Source organism: Carassius auratus, chromosome 48, assembly GCF_003368295.1.
Source record: "Carassius auratus strain Wakin chromosome 48, ASM336829v1, whole genome shotgun sequence".
NCBI lineage: Eukaryota > Metazoa > Chordata > Actinopteri > Cypriniformes > Cyprinidae > Carassius > Carassius auratus.
Window position 1 is genome coordinate 3,539,712 of NC_039290.1, and position 20,650 is coordinate 3,560,361.

General features: G+C 35.8%; 1 protein-coding gene across 1 annotated transcript; it reads right to left on the reverse strand.

Annotated features, from left to right (window-relative positions):
• Positions 1-1,876: 1,876 nt before the first annotated feature.
• Positions 1,877-20,650, reverse strand: LOC113065541 (phosphatidylinositol 4,5-bisphosphate 3-kinase catalytic subunit delta isoform-like). Its single transcript, XM_026236871.1, has 22 exons — positions 20,525-20,650; positions 19,198-19,426; positions 18,452-18,678; positions 17,101-17,280; positions 16,213-16,368; positions 15,279-15,368; positions 14,023-14,241; positions 12,225-12,321; positions 11,807-11,937; positions 11,676-11,720; positions 11,290-11,457; positions 9,764-9,885; positions 9,297-9,440; positions 9,108-9,207; positions 8,369-8,547; positions 7,820-7,920; positions 7,639-7,717; positions 7,086-7,253; positions 5,721-5,844; positions 5,327-5,472; positions 4,791-4,923; positions 1,877-3,435 (listed from the first exon to the last, which is right to left on the reverse strand). Exons 1-22 carry the CDS (start codon positions 20,642-20,644, stop codon positions 3,301-3,303), a joined length of 3,093 nt encoding a protein of 1,030 aa, XP_026092656.1. The 5' UTR covers positions 20,645-20,650; the 3' UTR covers positions 1,877-3,300.

Genomic DNA, 20,650 nt, shown 5'->3' on the forward strand with positions numbered 1-20,650 from the left:
ATGCTGATATGATCTTTTTTTCTTTATAAAAAAAGGTTTTAATATTTTATCATTATATGATATTATTAAATATTTGTAATATATTATAACGAGGAATAAAACCTCTACACAACATTCTAAAAAAGTACCTAAGCATTAAACTGACAGATCAGTAGCAATAAATGAATGAATAAATCAATAATCTAGCAAAATAAAATGTTTCATACTTTATATATTATATTATATTAATTACATAATCTATTTAATATAATATGACATTAGAAATGAAAAGTCATATACCATTCTGAGAAGTACCTAAGCATTAACTAACTAGCAGATTAGTAACAATAAGTAAAAAAAAAAAAAAACCTTGTGGAGCACTGAATATACACAAAATACACTTTTTCATATACAGTACACCATTGTTTTTGTCCTGTCTTAAATAGCTTGATATTTTCTGTGGTCCCACTCACAATGTGGCCAGTGTAAGGTCATACTATTTTTTTCAGTCTTGGTTACTTTATCTAAAAGGTGCTTTTGTGGCCATCTTAATGTGTACTCAAGTTCTTTTGACTGCAATTGATCAGTTTTCTGACATATAATCAATTCTTTCTTTTTCTCTAAATACAGTGGAATAGGAGACATTTAATGGGATTTTACAGTTGCCCCATATATTCCTATGATTGACATAAACCTTACAGAGTATATCAACTCCCTGATGCAATAATAATAAAGTACTGCTGTTCAATAATTTGTAGTTTGCAGTTGTTCAGACAGCATGAACATGACAGATTTCAATGAACCCATTTCAATTCCACAGAGTATAGAAATTGTATTAAAGCTTTGTTAATATGTATAATAAGCATTTACAATAAGCCATTAAAGTTCCTGAGTTGGATTCATGTTTCTCAGGATTAAATACTGATTGCCCTATTACAGAAAATCCTCCAGCAGAGCTAAAACAGAACTCACTGTTCTTGCTGTTATCATCACTATTTCTAAGCCCTAGTCTCAGAGCATATGTTTCTGAGAGTTTCCCAGCAGTCTCATTTACAGGACTCCTCACACTGGGAAAGCCTCGTTTATCATTCATTACACAATAAAGATTGAGCTCTCATGTAGCTCCCACTTCCCCTATTCATTTTCCACATTTCATTTTCACTGTGTATATTTCTCCAACACACACAATATTAACATTCAACTGCTGATCAGGCATATTTAACTTCCTGTCCCACACTAATTTGAATTCTGGAAATTAAGTAGGGTGAATTCGGGTAAATCAGCCACATTGTGACAGTCATCATAAAAGGAATAGTTTGCTCAAAAATTGTACTCAACCTCAGGTCATCAAGATGTAGAAATTTAGCATTACATCACTTGCTCACCAGTGGATCCTCTGCAGTGAATGGGTGCCGTCAGAATGAGTGTTCAAATAGCTGATAAAAACAATAATCCACATGACTCCACTCTGTCATTAAGATCTCGTAAAGTGAAAATACTGTGTTTTTAAGAAACTAATCTAACATTAAGACACCGGCACCCATTTCCTTTGGTGAGCAAGTGATATGACGCTAAATGTCTCCAAATCTGTTCAGATGAAGAAAAAAAACGACATCTACATCTAAGACGGCCTGAGGGTTTTAAATATAAATTTTTGGGTGAACTATTCATTTAATATCAGAAAAACAGAGGCAGATACATAAACAGCCAAAGGTCCAGTTCCTTTCCCAGTGCCTCTGAAACCACTATCATAACCATTCAATTCAAATAAATAAATAAATACCCCACAAATCAATTTCATAATCAATAATTTATGGCAAAAAAAAAAAAAAAGAATATGAACATCACACTTCCATAACATCTCTGAAAACTTCATAAAGCAGTCGTTTAAAAACTGAAACAATACATAAGTAAACTGAGAAATTCAAGATCCTGGCCAGTTTCACACTGTGAAGTGACTAAAGCTCATTATACACAAACAAAAGCAAAATAATGATGGCTTGAAAAAAACCACAGCATGAGAGGTACTCTGCAAGTAGTCCAACAGACAGTAATCAATACCTGAATCAATGCTAAAATCCATTCATTATGTGAAAGTTATTCCTCTGTCCACTAATCTTCCTTACTTTCATATATAAAGATTAGATGGATTTAACTTTAAATCTCTTTTTTTTAAATCACATTCTAGAGGACATTTAAAGATTCAAAATAAACAACATTTAAGCATCTGTTGAGAAAAAGTATCTTCATGTATCAAGTAGCATTGGATTCATTTCGAGAATACTGTGGCGACACATTCTGGAATTGATTAAGGTTTACAGGAAGAGAAAACACAAGCTTTGACTGACTCTATATTCAAAATAGGTACACAATTAACAGCGCAATGTTCTACAATTGCAAGAGCAACGATATTCCACTTTTATCCTGATTTATAGTACAGTAGTACAAGGCATAAATCCTTTGAACACATTTCACTGAACAAAACGCAGACTCTTTGGACACGACTTCAAGATGGCTTGTGTCTCATCCCAAAGGCACAGAATACCCCACAAATACAAAATATTTAAGGCTCATTTCTACACTGACATAAAAAAAAAATGTCTTCTCATGTACACCACTATACAAAGGCTTTCCTGATGAACAATTTTCCTTTTATACAAATAATTCAACTGAAAAAAAAAAAATACTGTTTTAAGGAATGTAAATATACGTATGATACACTAAAGAATATGTACAACCAAACACATTCATGTAACGAAACAAAAATGTAAACCGTATGAAAACACAAAGTGCTTTCTTCTTCAGAACCAAAGGCAATTATTTATGCTGTACAGTTAGAAATTATAAATACATTAATCTCGCCTGCTCGGTGCTGGTACACAAGTGAGACAGATACAAACCAGAGATGCTAGTTAAATTAGTGGCACGCCAATACAGTATGTTAAATTAGTAGCTTTGATTTCCAGTGCAGTGTGTTGCAAATACAACATGTATCTGAAATGACTCTCATTTCAAGCAGTAGATCTCACTAAACCAAATGTATACATTTATTTAATATTACGTCACAGATGTAAACATTCGCTAAACAGCTGTTGATGTATATAGTGCCCTGCAAAAGAAAAACGCAGGAACTTTTTTGACTGAATTTCTGGATTTTAAACACCAAATCTAGCATTTGAACTTTTTTTGCTTTTGCATGGAAGTATAATGCCATAAATGCCTGACAGCAGTGCAACATTTATTGTGTTTGAAGCTGCATTTGTTTAAATCAAAACTCAGCATCAAGAGGGTTTCGGTAGGTCTCCTGTGATCAAGTGCCATTTATCTGTTATCTTTGGCAAAAGTGTGCATCATCCAGTTCACCTTGGTCTTCCAGCTCTCTCTTAGAGCTTCATTAAATTTGACTTTAAAGTTCTTCAGTGCTTCCTCTTCAGATTTCCCCAGTGCCAAAGAGTCCTGAGAGAAAAAGAACGATCTGTCATGATGGAGGTGGAATGTCAGCACTGAACATATTCTATATCCACCTGGTTATGACATTCATTATTCTTCTAATGAATGACTCTTAAAGGAATAGTTCACCCAGATGAAAATTTGTTTACTTTTTTCACCATCAAGCCATCTAAGATCTAGATGAGTTTGTTTCTCCATCATGACAAATTTAGATTTACGTTATTTGCTCACCAATAGATCCTCTGTGGTGGATGGGTGCCATCAGAATGAGAGTCCAGATGGCTGTTAAAAACACCACAATAATCCACACTAAAATCTTGTAAAGTAAAAAACTGTTTTTAAAAGAAACTGATTTTTCAATTAGGGGTTTTACCTTTAAACCATTGCTGTTGGCCAATATACATGTCCATAATCCATAATAATGCATAATCCTATCCACTGTTGTCCTCTCAAATCAAAATCCACCAACATTTTTGTTTAGAGGGGTTTTGGACTATTTACATGGAACTTGTAAATAGTGTTTGATCTATGCATGCTGTATTTCTCTCCTGATTCAGGAAATACATTATTATGGAAAGAGGACATTTTTAGAGTATTTTAGCTAGAAGTTCAAAACATTTTGATGAATTGGTTTCTTATAAACACAGCCTTTCATTTCACAAGACATTAACTGATGGTCTGAAGTCGTGTGGATTACGGTCACATTTTACCAGCTGTTTGGACTCTCATTCTGACGGCACCCATTCATTGGTTTCTTATAAACACAGCCTTTCACTTCACAAAACATTAACTGATGGTCTGAAGTCGTGTGGATTACGGTCACATTTTATCAGCTGTTTGGACTCTCATTCTGACGGCACCCATTCATTGCAGAGGATCCATTGGTGAGCAAGTGATGTAATGCAAAATTTCTTTAAAACGGTTTAGATGAACTTTCAGCAAAGATTAATTTTTGGGTGAACCATATTTTTAAAGGGACAGTTAAACTAAATTATGTAAACATTTACTAAATTAACATTCATGTTATTGCATGAATTACTGTCTTCTGTAGATTATAAATATTTTGAGAATGTCTCTCTTTTTTTCTCCATACTATATTTAAAATTATCTTTTTGTGTGTGTGTTCCACAAAAAGATAAAGTTATAGAGGTTTGACAATTATGATGACAATCTTGAACTCTGTAATGGAAAATTAGAGGTATCATATTGTTTTAGCCTTGTCTTAAAAACCAATCTGATACATAACTGTCTTTAGATGTCATCCATTAGGTTTGATATTCCATGCTTGCAAAGCACTACAGAAACTGTAAATAGCAGCCATCTCATTGGTAATAAATAATTCCTCTCTGTGCAGTTCTTACCTTGAGATATTGTATGTCTTTGGAAGAACTGAGCTCAGGGAGGCCTGCAGCTTTCATCAAGGCAAAAAGATTCACAAAAAGAATCCCATTCCTGCAGAGGATTTTGTAGGCTTGTTCGCAGCACTGACGAAACCTGGCGAAGATACGAACACATGTACTCTTTCTTTATTTAATAATGAATTTTACATATTCTCTTTCCCAACTAAAACCTTCCATTTATTAGCAGGTTACATATAAATGTATTCTGGTTATAAGCAGTCAGCAGTTTCCATACTTTACAGAGGAAATAAAAAAAAAAATTCTGTTTGAAAGAATAGAAACTTAGTTGCTTCTTTTTGTGCTGACAGTTTTACACAGGTGTTGAACTTCTGTAACGCTGCTGATGAAAATGGAAGTAAACTACAGAACAAGACCAGTTTAGAATGGTTATAGTGTAGAACAAACCACTGAATGAAAGTCAGAATATGCCAACTAGCTTTATGTTTGCGATCAAGTTGAGAATTAGGCCATGAATGAAAAAAAACATATATACTGACCGTTCAAATTTCTCGCTGTTGTTGGTCCGTCCCTCCTGAATCACATGGACAAAGTCGTACGTCAGAATGAAAGGCACACGTTCTCTGTTGATCCCAAATTTGCTCTTGAAGTTCCCCAAAAAGTGCCCGAAATCTATATGGAATAACTGCAAACAATAAAGAGAAAATCTTAAGCATACCTTCAATTATTATAAAATTAAAACTTAAAAGACAATTATAAAATGTACATTTATTCATTTGGCAGACACTTTTATCCAAAGCGACTGACAGTTGAGGAATACAGGAGTATGTGAAATAGGATAAGTGCAACCCATTCTCATATGGATGGCTGGTGCCATCTTGTGAAACTATTTATGATTACACAGCACTACTGGGGCACTGAGTTCACTCTCACCTGACCCGTTTCCCTGATCATTATATTGTCACTGTGACGGTCCCCTATTCCCAGAACATATGTGGCTACACAGTAGCCTGCACAGGAGAGGGTGAATTCCTCAATTGCTTGATCCAGTTTATCCCTGAAAAAAAGAAAATAATATTTTAATTCATAACCCATTGCTGTTTCCCCCCCCCCCCCAAACATATGTATAATGTATATTACATATAATAGATAAATAGATTACCCTTTCTTAAAGGGTTAAACATTTGCAGCTTTGTTTCTGCGTGATCTTTTTCATTCACTCTATGACTCACCTGAGACATTCAACATTAATATTGCCTTGTGAATATGTTATATGCCTCTTTCCACCTTAGCTCAGATTCCATAAGAAGTTATACTAGAAGTAATACTAGAAAGTAAACTGCTCAGTAAATAATGCGCTTCCTTATGTACTCCCTCATTTCTTAAAGACCAAAATGCAACATGAAAACACTAGACAACATCATCCAATCTGCAAGCAATGGACAGGACCTATTACATGTGTCCCATACTCCTTACGATTTAGCATAACATTTACAGTAAATGGACAAGCAGCACAGAACTGGATATGTCCACAGGGGGCATATATATCGGTTTCAGGGAAGACATCATTGTCTTCAGTTTACTGCACTTTAGTTTCAAGAGTATAAACAGGATACTCGAGGAAAAATCATGCATGCATCATAGTGAGTAGCTGTTTTTTTTTTTTTGGTTAGCCACATACGCTTAACCAAAAGTAGTTTTGTAAGTTGCCTAAATGCTAAAACATCACACAGATAGGATGTTAAGATAAGTCATGTCCCCAAGTACACTGGGAATATGTGCTGATGCTGAAGGTTAGTTTGTCCCCAAAAAGACCCCAACACTCAGACTTCTCTAAAGCAGTGCATTTCGGAAAAGGTCACCCCCCCCCCATTCTGACAGGATCGACAACTTGCAAAAGCATACTGTTACACAATGCAACGCACGTTGTGGTTTCATCTTAGTGCTCAGCTTTTATACTTGGCTGTTATCACAAAAAACAATAAGCACATGAAGCCACTTTGGCAGAAAACACCTGCCAAGAACAAATGAAATTGTAAACGCAGCATAACATGGGGTAAATGTACTCCACTGCTGCAACTTCTGCAACCAAAGTGCATTTGATGTTACCCTATAGTTTCATATAAACCAAAAGGTCAAATGAGCCAAGAGAGCTTAACCCTGTGAGTGAGGTTTGAAAGTAAAAAATACATTGCATGTCTAAGTGATGCTAAATTTGTTGGCTACGTTACGCTTGCTTGCAGCATTCATACCACACAAGCTGTGGCGCGGTGTAAGGCTAGAGAGTGTGCTGCTCACCCTGGGTTTTTGGATTTAAGCCAGTTGAGAAGAGCGTCCTTGTTGAAGGCAGCAGTGGCTGCACTGTTGCTGTTATTTCTCTGGATGTTGGCGATAGTGTCTGAGTTTTTCACCACCTCGATAAGACCCGTTTTATTTCCGGTTGACAGGCATCCGTAGGGCAGCATTCTGGGACCCAGAAAACACTCATAATTAAGAAATTACCATTTTGAATATATATATATTTATATATTTTTCCCACATGATCTAATATTTCTCACAGAAAAAAAAAAATTAAGATTAAAAAATGTGTGTGTGTGTGAGAGAAATATTACACGTGTGTAAATAAGATTTTTATTTATATTTAAATAAATATTATAAAAATATTACATCTATAAAATATTTATAGTTTACAATGTAAATTAAAAATAGCCCCCCCCCTCTCTTTTGTTTATAATCTATACACAATCTATATAATCTATATACACAAGCGCTAATGTATAGGTGCTTATTCACTGCACACATTTTCTGCAAATTAATAATCTTGACGGATAACAAAGTAAACTATACAAACCTGAGGTCAAGACCTTCTGTTTTCCATAAAACATCCATTAGCTGAATCATTTGAAGGGTTAGCATATCCTGCCTCAAATCTAAAAAAAAATACAGAGAAAAGGGTCAGTCTTTGTTTTTTCAGGGGGAAAAAGATCTTCAGCGCAAGCAAAAACTGTGTAAGCATGACTTTGTGTCCATACCGTCTCCATTCTTGAAGATAATGCCCACATTATCATATTTGTTCTTGTACATCAGCCACAGCGGTTTCATCTTTGAGTCCATGAACTTACACTTGTCTGCACTGAAACAAAAAAAGATTAGAATCAAGAACACGCGTCCACAAATGGTTGCAAAACAGGCTTTTTGCTTTCTGGTAAATGCTTGTATGCGTAACTTGTACAGTATGTTATGCACCTAAACATTTAGCGGGATTACCCTGAAAAAAAAAAAATGCTTCTGTAATATTACATTATGCCATTGATTCAGTTTAAGCTTGAAAACTTAAAACAACCCATAAAACCTTTACAAAGTGCATAATGAGAGATTACTTAAAAAGTGTTTTACACAATCATTCCAGTTATCATGAAATCTACATTGCTAAATAACACACCATCTGTAGGATGTTCACCAAAAAAATATCATTTAACACGAGCTGACACGACAACCTCTAAAATCTATTATAGATGTTATATTATCTGATTTAAGAGTTTACTATAAATCTACTTCATTAACATGCATTTGAATGGTACCATAGTTCACACAGCACGATGCTTGGGTTGAGAGGAGAAACGACATCCGAAAGCGCTTCCATGTAAGTGTCCTGTTTGATGCACACTTTCATGTCCTCTGTAGTCTGTATCCTGGTTGCTTTCTGACTGCCAGATTTCACAAAGTCATTGAGAGCTTTCATTTTATTCAGAGCCTCATTCTGTCGGGGACAGAGATAATACAGAAGTATAGACAAATCCATATACGCACATGTTGCATTTGGTGACAGGACTGGATTAAAGCAGTAGGGATTTAACATGCGTGTGATAATCAATATCTGAGGAGGCATGTAAAAACGTGCTGCAAACTTTGAGCAGCAGAGTGCAGTTCCCCTTCCTTCCAGTGGTTTGGCTATTATTAAACATTCAAAAGAAGACGAGTTCTGAGTACAGTCACTGTGGAACTGCTGCTGCAACAAAAAACATATTCCAGCACCCTTGTGCTTACTTACTATATTTATACATGTACATATACTATGTGCCTGAACGAACAGGCGTCGTTTCATGCAAGAAAAGACACAGCGCAAAGTGACAATTACCAAAACCGGTAACAGAGAAAACAAGTCAAGTGTTAAGTTTGGGGCCCCCGAGTGTCAAAAAAGGGCCCCGGAAAGCAAAATACAAGAGAATAAAAGTAGTTTGCATCAGGTCATAAAAGACTAGTTAATAAAAATCCCTCACAGTGCATGCAAACATATGACACATTAGGAATGCAACAAACCTGCTTCATCAAGCTCTTGATGTGAAAGATGCTCCCACGACAGTACGCCTCCAGAATAAGTCCAAATCTCAAGCTGACTGAGGACACATGCATTTCTGACCTACAGAGGGAGCAGAAACAAAGCCTAAATGACACTGAAAGGAATGGGGGTGCATTGCTGCAGAGCACTATAAGAAGATGAATTCATACCTGAGGTGCCAAAACAAGAAGTGACCTATTTTTTTGTTGGCCAGGGCTCTCTCAAGCAGGAAACAGGTCAAGTCACAATCCAGGTAGGATTCATACTTCAGAACCTGCACTAGTTGCAAGAGGTACTGAAAGAGTTCATCATCACTGTTGAGAAAAAAAAAAATGCATTAGAGGAGCCAAGTTGAAAATGAATAAATCTGAATATAAATTCCTTATAAATATCCAGTTCAGACAAGGCTCTCTTGACATGCAAATTAAAGAAAACTTTAATAAAATTAATTATTTAAATGATTAGTGCAAGTGCTTTTTTGAATGGCTCTACAAATGTTAAAAGCCATATGAATAAAGGTATTTTTTTCCTATGATTTTGACATGTATGCATGACAGAGCCTGTGCTGACTGTGCTTTTTTTGTTTAGTTTTTTTTTTTAGCTCTCAGGTGTTGATTATAGATGCAGTGCCACCCACCTCAACTTCCTGAGGCAGCGGATGGTGAAGGAGCGGGCATGAGGGTCCGGGAAACTGTAGTCCAGAAGTTCTAGAGCATGTATAGCAGGCAATTCTGGCCATTTTCGTAACAAACCAACCATCTAAAAAAAAAAGGAAAAAAAATGCACTGAATTGGAGTGTACATAAACCTCTCAAACCCTAAAGTTTAAAAGAAAAGCATCCTGGGTGGTGGTAAAGGTGTGAGAGAGATGTGATATAATGAGCAAATAAATTTTAATATTTAATTTTTAAGAATTTTTTTTATTTTCAAAATACTCCTTTTTAACAAATGACCTGAAATAAAAGGATAATTTTTGGTTTTGTTTTGCATTATTGACGCTTGTTTGACTAACCTTTGCCTCCAAAACCCTTTAACCTGTTAACTGTCACTCACGTTTTTGAAGATAGACATGAATGTGCATGATACAAACATAAATTTTTATAATTCATGACTGAAAACATTTTGTAACATGATTTTGATCTACCATTTACATGGTAATGCAATGTCTGATTTTAAAATAGGGGTTTTGAAGGATGAATTTTGAGATTTTATGTTTTCAAGTGATATATAACTTCTGATGATTTCTAAAATGTGATAAAGAAAAAGGCAACGAGGAAGTCTTTTTTTGAACAAAGGTCAAAGCTCCTTTTGTACTGTAGATTTCTGAGGGCGCACTCATGTCATAAATTCATCTATTACTTTTCCTACATAATTTTTAACAAAAAATATTGGTAAAATATATATTTGGGAGTCTTAGACCTTTCCAACGATATATTGTTTGTCAAGATTAGATTAGATTTGATTTATTAGATTAGATTTGTAATATAGTATAGTCAACGTAGGCGTCCCGTATATGGGACGGGGTGACATTTAACAGGTTAAGTCCAAAAAAGGAAAATAAATTCATATTAAAATGTAAATGACAGAAGCAATTATATTCACATTCATTTTAAATGTGCCTTTTATATGGTTTTTCCTGGAATAATTAACCCTTGTATTGAGCTCCGGATATTCTGACCTTCTTTTTCTCGAAAATTATAGTTAATTTAATTTTATCACATTGGACTAAAACCTATTGACTTTGCTCACACAGAGAATAACAACTCATTTTAATACTTTTTTTGTCTGTTTTCACCTTCTCGTTACACTTGTGGTGCTCCCAGAGAAAAATCACAGACAAAAAAAAAAATCTATATGCTATATTATTACCAAATATTGGATTCAATCTTTTTATCAACTTGTTTTGTTTCAATTATTGCAGGTTTTATATTTCTTTGATTGTAGGCCTCACTGACCTGAGTTCATGTACATTGGCAAAACTGCCATTGACAAAAAGACTGAATGAAATGTTTGGTGATAATATAGCATAATGAGAGAATTACAAGCGAGTTTTAAAAGACCCCCAGAACACCAGCTTAGATAAAGTATTTTTAGCAACACAAAAGGGTTCATTTTTCAATGCCTAAAAATAATCCTATCCCGAGGAACTAGTGGTTCAACATACCTGAGCCACGTCCTCGTGTTTGTTCCACTTAGTGATGAGGAGGAGTTTGGGGAGGCTCTCCGGGTATCGCTGCCTCACCTCCTCACGTAATTTCCACAGAAGCTCCTTCTCATCCTCAAAGAACTCGGTGTAATTTTTATTGTCCACAATCTCTTTCAGTTTCAGGTGCTAAAAAGAAAACAGTCACGTCTGTTTAGATGAAAGTCTCCTAAAGTAGTTTTAGCGCTTTCGTCTCTAGTGATAAGAATCAATCATTGGAAAACATTCAATGCTTCAGCTAACCACAACTCTTAACAGTGCTGTAGAAATACAGGCCCTAATGTAGCAACCATTTCCATCTCATGGCATGTTTCTCCTCTAACAGACCAATTCATGCTATTACGTACCTCTTCTTTTGAAGCTTTTTCACCATTCATTCCCAGATCATTTAGCTGAAAATAATATGAAGATAATTTCCATAAAACGTACAGACATTATGAGAAGCATACACACATTAAGGAGAACCACAAAAAGGCACCTTTTCAATTGGAGGATAATACAGGGGGTGTGGTCTGATGTTGGGGAAGCGAATCAGAAGACCGGCCGTGCTGTCAATGTTTGGATTTTTCTCCACAGTGCCCATAGGATTCAACAAATCTCCTTTATCATCTAAAAATAAAGCGACTGAGCTTTTAAAACCTGAACTGATGCCTCTAATCCTGATATGAAATAACTAAAAACCATTCTAAATAAAGACTCTAAAATTATTCTTTAAATCATTGAAAATAACTCGACCAAAGGTCAAACCAAAAGAAGTAGCTGTAAACAGCATGAGCTACTGTTCATTTTACATTTTTACATGTACATTTATTCATTTGGCAGATGCTTTTATCCAAAGCAACTTACAGTTGAGGAATTCAATAAGTGATTTATCATAATTATACAAGTAAATGTACCTGGGACTGATGGCCATGTGGACAGGGAAAATTCTCCAGTTTTTAGCTGGTCCTTGTAGTCAAACACCATCGTGTTAACCCAGGCTAGAGGGCAGTCCTGTGAAAAGAGGGTTAATTTGGAGGTTTATTAACCATATTGGGATTACACTTTACACAACAGTCTTTTTATGTGGGAGAGGTGACACTGTCAACTAAACAACTCTGTACACTAATGCCGGAGTTGTGGGAGGTGACGATTTAACCGACTAACCAAATATTCCAGTCACAACAGCAGTGATTACCAACAGACCCATAAAACAGATCTAATCCTTCCTGCGTAGGATTGAAACGTAGTCCAGTTGTCAAATTAAAGTGCTGCTATTTGTACACAGACATTACCGCAATCAATAGTGTTTTTAGAAGCGCCTTTTTGTAAAAAGAGATTCAGTCAAATATAAAAGGTGAAATTAATAGATGTAAAACTGAAAGTTTACTGCAAATATCTGCCCATTTTAACAATATAAAACTAAAACAAAAGAAAAAAAAGTTAAATTTCTAATCCAATTCAATTGCACAATCCATGCCAATGTAGCCTAAATCTACATAACGTAACAGTATATATAAATACACAGGTTACATTTATACACTTTAAAATCTTAAATAAGATTCAGAAGAAATTATTTACACACTATTTTAATAAATGTAAATATTATATTGTTGTAAATGAAATGTTGTAAAATAATTCATAATAAATTATAAAATAATGAAGAGATTTTTTACAAATATTTTTAATAATGTCAAATCCTACATTTACGTGTGGAAATCTATCATTTGATCAAAGAAAAATTCTATTCCAATTTATATTAATTCAGTATTGACAAAATCGACACTGTAACTATATATGGAAATCCATATTTGAAAACCTTAAAAGTAATTCAGAAATGATTTTTTAATATTCAATTTATAATGAATTATAAACATTTTAATTAAATTGTCTAAAATAATTTATAATTCATAAAGAATTTCAGAATACAGAATCATTTACAAAAAACTGCAGGATAATTAAAAATATAATTTTATAGCTATTATAGATTTATTTTAAAAGAACATGATTTCTATTACCATGCATCTACATATACATGAATATTTCATCATAAACTAGAGATAAACAATACACTTAAGTTTCTAGATGGCGAAATATGGGGTTCCATCAGAACTAATACAATGCACAGTATGTGCACAGTACGTATACAATGCAATGAGTATAACAGGAGGAGACACTTTTTTTCTCTTCATGTCCCACGCCCATGTGGACTTCTCTAGTTTGCTGAAAGAGAAGTAACACTGAAAGCAGAAGTGGATGCGTTGGTGTTGCCAACAGCAGTCCACCATACACACACAAAAACACACACACACACACACACACACTTTGACACCTGGGAATTTCAACACTGCGCCTTCAGTTAACAACACACGCTATATGACAAAGACAAGGCCATGAAGAGGCGGGCTGGTGAGTTTTGATTTGACATCAACTAGCTGCTCTGTCCTAACGTTTAATTTTGGGTTACCCGCACTGAGCGAAAATGGATCACAACATCCTGTTGTGAGGGTTTAAATAATATTGCATCATGCTGAATATACAACCAGTGGTGTGTTATATGTCTTTAACTTCAAAACAACATTCACTGTGAACATCTTCAGCAGCCATGCATGTCAAACACTCCAAGTATAGCATCTGTTAGGTGTCTCATCTCTCATCAGTCAGTCTGTTGGTTGTTAAGGGACTTGTTTGCTGTTAAAACGAAATGAATCATACCGCTCTTTTGTTTTTCTTCTTGGTTGGGCGCTTCTTGGTCTTCTCAATGACGCCGTAGAGGGCAAAGCAGAGGCGGCTCATACGAGGCAGGTCACTCACGCTGATGTCGAACACTAGTTTCTGGTCCCATACGGGGTCAGAGCAAACACTGACCTCATTACTGATGACCACTTTGCACAGGAGCTCACTGCCATGGAAGAGGCCAGCCTGAACCACCAGCTGAGAGAAAGAGAATGATCGCAGAGCTGGAGATTAGTCTCAAATCGGCCTTAAAAAGTCTACAGTTTTAAGAAGAAGAAACCTAGTTTTAGTTTTCTGAAAACAAAAGAATGCATGAATGAATGAAGTGAGTGAAGTATGAGGAAGTAAACGAGTTCCTGGCATAAAAAGCATGTGGAGTAACTTGTTACACGGAACAGTTGTCACAAGAAAATTATGTTTTTCTCTAGCAGTGGTTTCAGCGCAAATTTTTTTTTAAAACCTTCTCAAATTCAAATAACTGTATTCTTATCATTTACAATGTCCGTAAACTCTATCCTCTGACCTTAAAATACAATAATATTTTTTATATTATTAAGAAGAATGAGCAAGAGAACAAGACTGACTAATTCAAAGCTCTTTGGCAAGAGACGGGAAAGACATGCGGAACAATAAACATTGAGAATAAAGCAAACCGAGCACTATGAACAATGAAATGAAAATGTGAACTCTTCACACGAATCATGTCAAAATATTATTCTGACATCGCCAGCTCCATTTTGAAAGCCAGATTTCTTAAACAAAAAATTGCTGTGAGGGACAATTACATGAACGTTTTTGCATGATAAAATGCTTTCCCATGTAGACATATTTAACCCTGTCCAAAAAAATATATATCTGACTGGTCTACATGTGTTTCTCATGAATTTTTTTAAAATAGAAACAGACGTTCAGTGACTGTTGACTTCTCAGACAAGCAAAAAAGGAGATGCGAGTGGTGAACAGAAGCAACAGTGCCGGCCTTTTCTAAGAATCTAGGCCCAAGAGAGAGCCGTAAAGCCAGATAGTCACTCCCCACTTCCTGTTTTGATGTTTCACTTAACCGCTTCTGATGAATTATGGGAAATATGTGGTCAGGGTCACATGACCACAGTGTTCATGATTTCACCCCTCACTACCTGCCACAGTTGAGATGCTCAACAACCCAACATGCATCCTACTAACAATATACAAATGAAGATACACAAACAAACATGTAAACAAAAAGGCAATTTTACCTTCATGCCTTCATCCGCGTTTACTCGGCTGCCCTGTAGAAGGTATATATAGAAAGGCTCATGGATAGACCACAGCGAAGACGTGTTTTGCTGTTGAGAAAAAAGTATTAGTTAACATCTGAAACCTTTTCTTCATTATCAAATGCTTGTAGTTTCATTTGCAAGCTAAAAATCGAATGTGCAAGCATGCTTGACAGTTACAGAGAAACCAAAACCAAACAACAGAATGAGGAACTAACATTAGCTCGAATCTAATGTTGTGAAGGTAAACCAAGCAGTTCATTTTGGTTCAGTATCGTTCTTTCATCGAATGGTATATCAGGTACATCAGACAACCACAGAAGAAACGTACATGCTCAGTAGCGATGGGGAAGTTGATTTGAAACGGGTACTTGTTTAAAACTGTAGTTAGCTACACTACAAGCTGCTAATAAAATTAATTATATTGAAGCTATTTTAGGGGGAACTAACTTTATAAATGCATTCCTCTAACAATACAGGCGCCAATTTATTTTTGCAACCAGAAATATATGGTTTTTAGAAAAAAAATTTATATAAGCATGAAAGTCCAGCCCAAGATTTTACGAATTAGCCACCAATTTGCTAAAGCGTAAAATGGTTACAAACTGGCATGACGGTTTGTTCGAAAACTTAGCTTGTTTAAAGGCTAAGATATTGTCATACTAATTCAAACTAGCTAGAATTGCTTCAATTAATTTATTATTATTATTTTTATTCCATCTCATTAATTCAAAGCACTTCTATGAAGGGGTCACACATGATCAAAAAGTCACCACGGGTAAATGATTGCGATGTCGCATTGCAAATCAAGTTCAGAGAGGTTGAAGTCTACAACAAAAGCTACAAGAGAAACGTGACAATAGTTCCCCCTGTTAATATCAGATCGTGTTCCGGCATAAAAATGCCTTCTCACCCTTTTCAGAGGCAGCGGGGGTGGTTTGGACTGAGCACGACTCCTGGACACCTGGTTACTGAGGCCACCTTGTTCCTCCTGGTACTTGATGATGACTGAATGATGCACCATGGTCAGGTGTGGGGTGATACCTCCATGCAAACATGTAAAAATATACTGCGAGAGTGAAAAAAAAAGAAAAAAAAAAGAGATAGAACAAATTAAGAAAAAAATAGCTCATACGTTCAAGATACATTGAGTTATGGTGCTCTTTTGGGTTGCACAAGTTCAAATCTGGCACAAATCATGTCCTGAATTCATTTTCTTTGTATCATTTCTTGTCCTCTGTCCACAAAAAAAAAAAAAAAGCCTCAAAAATTCTTAAATGAGAAATGAATGAGGAAAAGCATTTTGTTTTTTCGTAAACAGACACAAAGAGATAGACAGTGAGGGATGGAAACGGTCGCAGAGGTACAGATGGTTTTATCAGTTCCTGTTTTCCAAAATGTACACTATAAAGACCGGACCAGATCCAGTACTCCTGGACTAATCATCATCAGATCCTGCGGCCTGTTCATTTAGGTAGCGTAATGCTGCTGAAATCACATTATCTTTAACGTAGTTGATGTTTTGAAGGCTGGTAGAAATATATGACTCATCTTTGTAGGTATGAGCGGTTTCTAAATCAACAACTACTTCAGAGCAGTAAAGACCTACGATGAATTCAAATCAAGGCCTCTGAAGAGCTTGGCAAACTTTACATTGCAGTAATATATGGAACTAGCAAAACAACAGGACAAGATATAAAAAGACATGCAGCCTGGAGTCTGAAAGTGTGTACGCTTTCATATGAATTTGAAAGAAAATGTAGCTGTGAAGTCGAGAAGATGTTGTGATTTTCAGACTTACTTTAAACTGGCAGAGTGGATATTTTCCATAAATAAACTCCCATCTCCCGTTAATCTGAAGGCTGTAGTCCTCTGGCTTCTCCTGCTTTGTCGATCGGAACACGGTGGACTTCTTTCTCAAGGCGTTCTGTTTCAGAAGAACCGGCAGGTCGTGCGGATCTTGCTGGAGAACGAAAGTCTCCTACAAAGTCAAAATGTGAAATGCATAACATGGGGCTCTAAACAAATTATATGGAAAAAAAACATGGAAAGAGATTCAAGTCTGTTCTTGCGGTTTGGGATACATTTTTTCAATATAGGCTGAAACTATTGCTAACAAGCCATGACTATAATATAATAAATACTTAATAAAACATTTTTTATATATATTCAAATAGAAAACAGTTATTTTAAATTGTTACATTATTTCACAGTATTACTGTTTTAACTTATTTTTATTCAATGAAATGCTGCCTTGTTGAGCATAAGAGACTTCTCTCAAAAACATAAAAAATATCTTTAAACCCCAAACATTTGAATGGTACTGTATAATAAAAAAAATATGGAAATTCTGCATCTGAATATAGGCAAAAACTGAGAATGCCAAGTTGACTGAGAGTGTGGGGAGACTATGCTTTATGGGAGTGGGTGGTCATGGTTCCCATGATTCTCATTTCCATGGTAACAGCAACTTCCCAGGGGCCTTTGAACAGTTTGTGTTATGAAAGGGGTCCTTGGCTCAAAGAAGTTAGAGAAAACATACTCTAGTTATAGTAAAAAAAAAAAAAATAAGAAAACTCCCTCATAATCACTGATATGCACAGGGTCAGAGTTCACTTATGATAGTAGAATTAATTACTCATAATCTGATTGTTTTTCTCTGCAAATGCGGTGTCGAAACAGTCTGGCTTTTGATGTCCATGCCATGCATTATAAAAACAAGTGCTGCTGGAGTTTTTCTTTTTTGTTTTGCACGCTTCAGACTCATTACAGGGTTTAAGATCATAGGTAAATAACATTTGTGTTGAGTGGGTGGGGGATTGACAGGCACCACAACACATATAAATACTATCAAAGGCTTCACTCTGGAAAACTGGGTCAGTGAGAGCCATGTGTGCCTGCAGATGCTGCAGTGACATCATCACCGTCTAAACGTCTCCTCACTGTTACGATTTGTGATATCAAAGGCAGAAAATGTGTCAGTCTAAAATTAGACTTTTGCATGAGAGGATTTAAATAGTCAATGACTACATTACATGCTCATTTTACATTATCAGCACAAACAGAACGCAGATACATAGTATTAAAGTAAAGTAATTAATTAGTTGCATCGTAGCATAAAAGAATTGTGTATTAATTTGAACTTTACTCACCTCACTGCCCTCGAACTTCACATTGACAAAAATCTTTTTGACACTGCATGATTTCCCCGATTGCGCCACTACAGAGCACGGCTCCAAGTCACATGGGAAGTTGTACTCCATCCATTGATTCCATGGTAACATCTGCCGCACCTGAGCACGCTCTTCACAAAATGTCCGCATTTTCATTCGGAATTCATTCACCTCATGGTTTTTTTGGGATTCAAATTCATGGTGACCTGTGGAGCAGGTTTCGTGCCAATTAGAACAAAGTCAGAGCGCTAAAACTGTCCTGTTAACATTCATTAAGAAAATACTACAAACACTAAAACTACCAACAATTAAACTCTCTGAGACACAAAAAAATTGTGCTGGTAATATCGTACAAAAATTAGCACAATGCTAAAAGCGAATAATAAAATCCAATTAATCCCCACAATCATACGTTTTCACTAGAATCTAGTCGAATTAGGCAGAAGGTAACATGAACATATTGTGTGACCATCCTCAATTTGTTTTTACAAAACTACCCAAGGTAAGAAAGACTATCTCAAAAAGGGGAAATGATCAACAACAACCAGATATTCTGAATCAGCCTGTCGTGTTCATAATTTTTTTTTTAGTTTAAATAAGCAAATTCTGCTGAACAGCTGCCAAAGCCATATCATTCTGCTGCAGCGGTGAGTAAACGTCAAGCCGTTTCAATTGTGAGCCGTCCAAACACTCTGAGGTCAGCTGAGAACCAGTGTGACACAAACCTTTTCCTATTAGAAGACTGATCTGGGTGTTGATGAGCTTTTCGACTCGGTCTCCTTCCCGGGCCACCAGCCGGAGAATTGGCAAGAACAGCCGAACGTCACTCATGCGCCGCTGCTCATCTTCCAGCTCCTCCCGCTCCGCGGTCATGTTGATGCAGGTGAAGACGTAGGCATCCGGGTCACTCAGGGCACTGAACAGAGGCTCGTTCCTGGCATTCTTCCACACCATCTAAGACAAAAGCCACAATATCAGGATTTTAAATGTGGCCAATGGGTTTGACTAGTACAGTTGATTTATATTAATTTGTGCAGACAATCTAATACCACTATTTTAAATGATGTCACCCAGCATACGAATGCTGTTACGCTTCCTGACTAGTTCAGCCAGTAAGACTTCCTTAGTCAAACCAGCTTCACTAGAAAACCATGCATTTTGTACTAGCGAACATCACGCCTATAGTGGTTCACCAGCACAGAAATAGCACAGAAAATTAAATCTGTTCATTATCATCAAAAGTATATTTTGTTTGTTTTATTTTGCGTGACAACTTATCCATTTCAATCAAATAATTTACTATTGAGAACCAAGCGTATTGTACAAACAAGAGTACATATAACAAAACTTGTCTGGGGTATATTAGAAGTAAAAAGACGAAAGCAGTAATAATACAATTTTTTTGTTTACTTCTTAAACAACTGGGTTACTTTCAGGTTTTTACTTTTGGATATAATTTCCGTCAGTTTTAAATTGTTGAAATAAAGGGATTTTTTTTTTTAAACCATCCGACTTTATGAATATAATAACCAGCAAATGTAATAATTAAATAAAAAATAAACAATAGATTTTTTTTTTATCACCAACCAATCAATCAAATAATGTTGTGTACTCAAAATGTCCTGCTATCTAAAAAATTTTTTTATTATTATTTGTTAACTTAATTATTACAGATGCAGTTTTACGACCTCATAGTAGTGGTTCCTTAAAATTTACTCACCCTCATGAACATATCGTTCAGATCATTTTGTGAACCAAATCAACCAATTCATTGAAAGATCTGTTTACAAACTGGACATTGATACTTCTCTATAAACAAGGAGCTTTAAGATACGATGTTAAGATATTTTACTAAAAAATGATTTAAATTTTTTTTTCTAAGATGCATTAAGAGTTTCAAAGTTGTATGGATCTTATTTGTGGTGCTTTTTTGTCCTTTTTAACCTAAAATGTTGATGCTCATTACAAAAAGTCCATGTCAACCATCTACGTTCTCCAATTTCTTCAAAATAGTATGTTTGGTGTTTGCATGTGACCAGAGGGTCTCCTCACCTTCTTGATGGTACTAATGGTTTCATTGCATGCTACGGGAAAGTTGAGGTAGATCCCCGTGGGGAGGAGGAACTCCATGTTGACCTGTTGCCGACCCTCCCTCTCCCACACATCCTGCATGCCAAA

Bases quoted from the DNA above. Each gene is read 5' to 3' on its own strand.
- LOC113065541 (XM_026236871.1), bottom strand. From the start codon at position 20,644: ATGCAGGATGTGTGGGAGAGGGAGGGTCGGCAACAGGTCAACATGGAG. The intron at 11,938-12,224 runs GTACATTTACTT...CTTTATTTTTAG, and splicing joins CACATGGCCATCAGTCCCAG to ATGATAAAGGAGATTTGTTG. The intron at 5,845-7,085 runs GTGAGCAGCACA...TCTTTTTTTCAG, and splicing joins CTTAAATCCAAAAACCCAGG to GGATAAACTGGATCAAGCAA.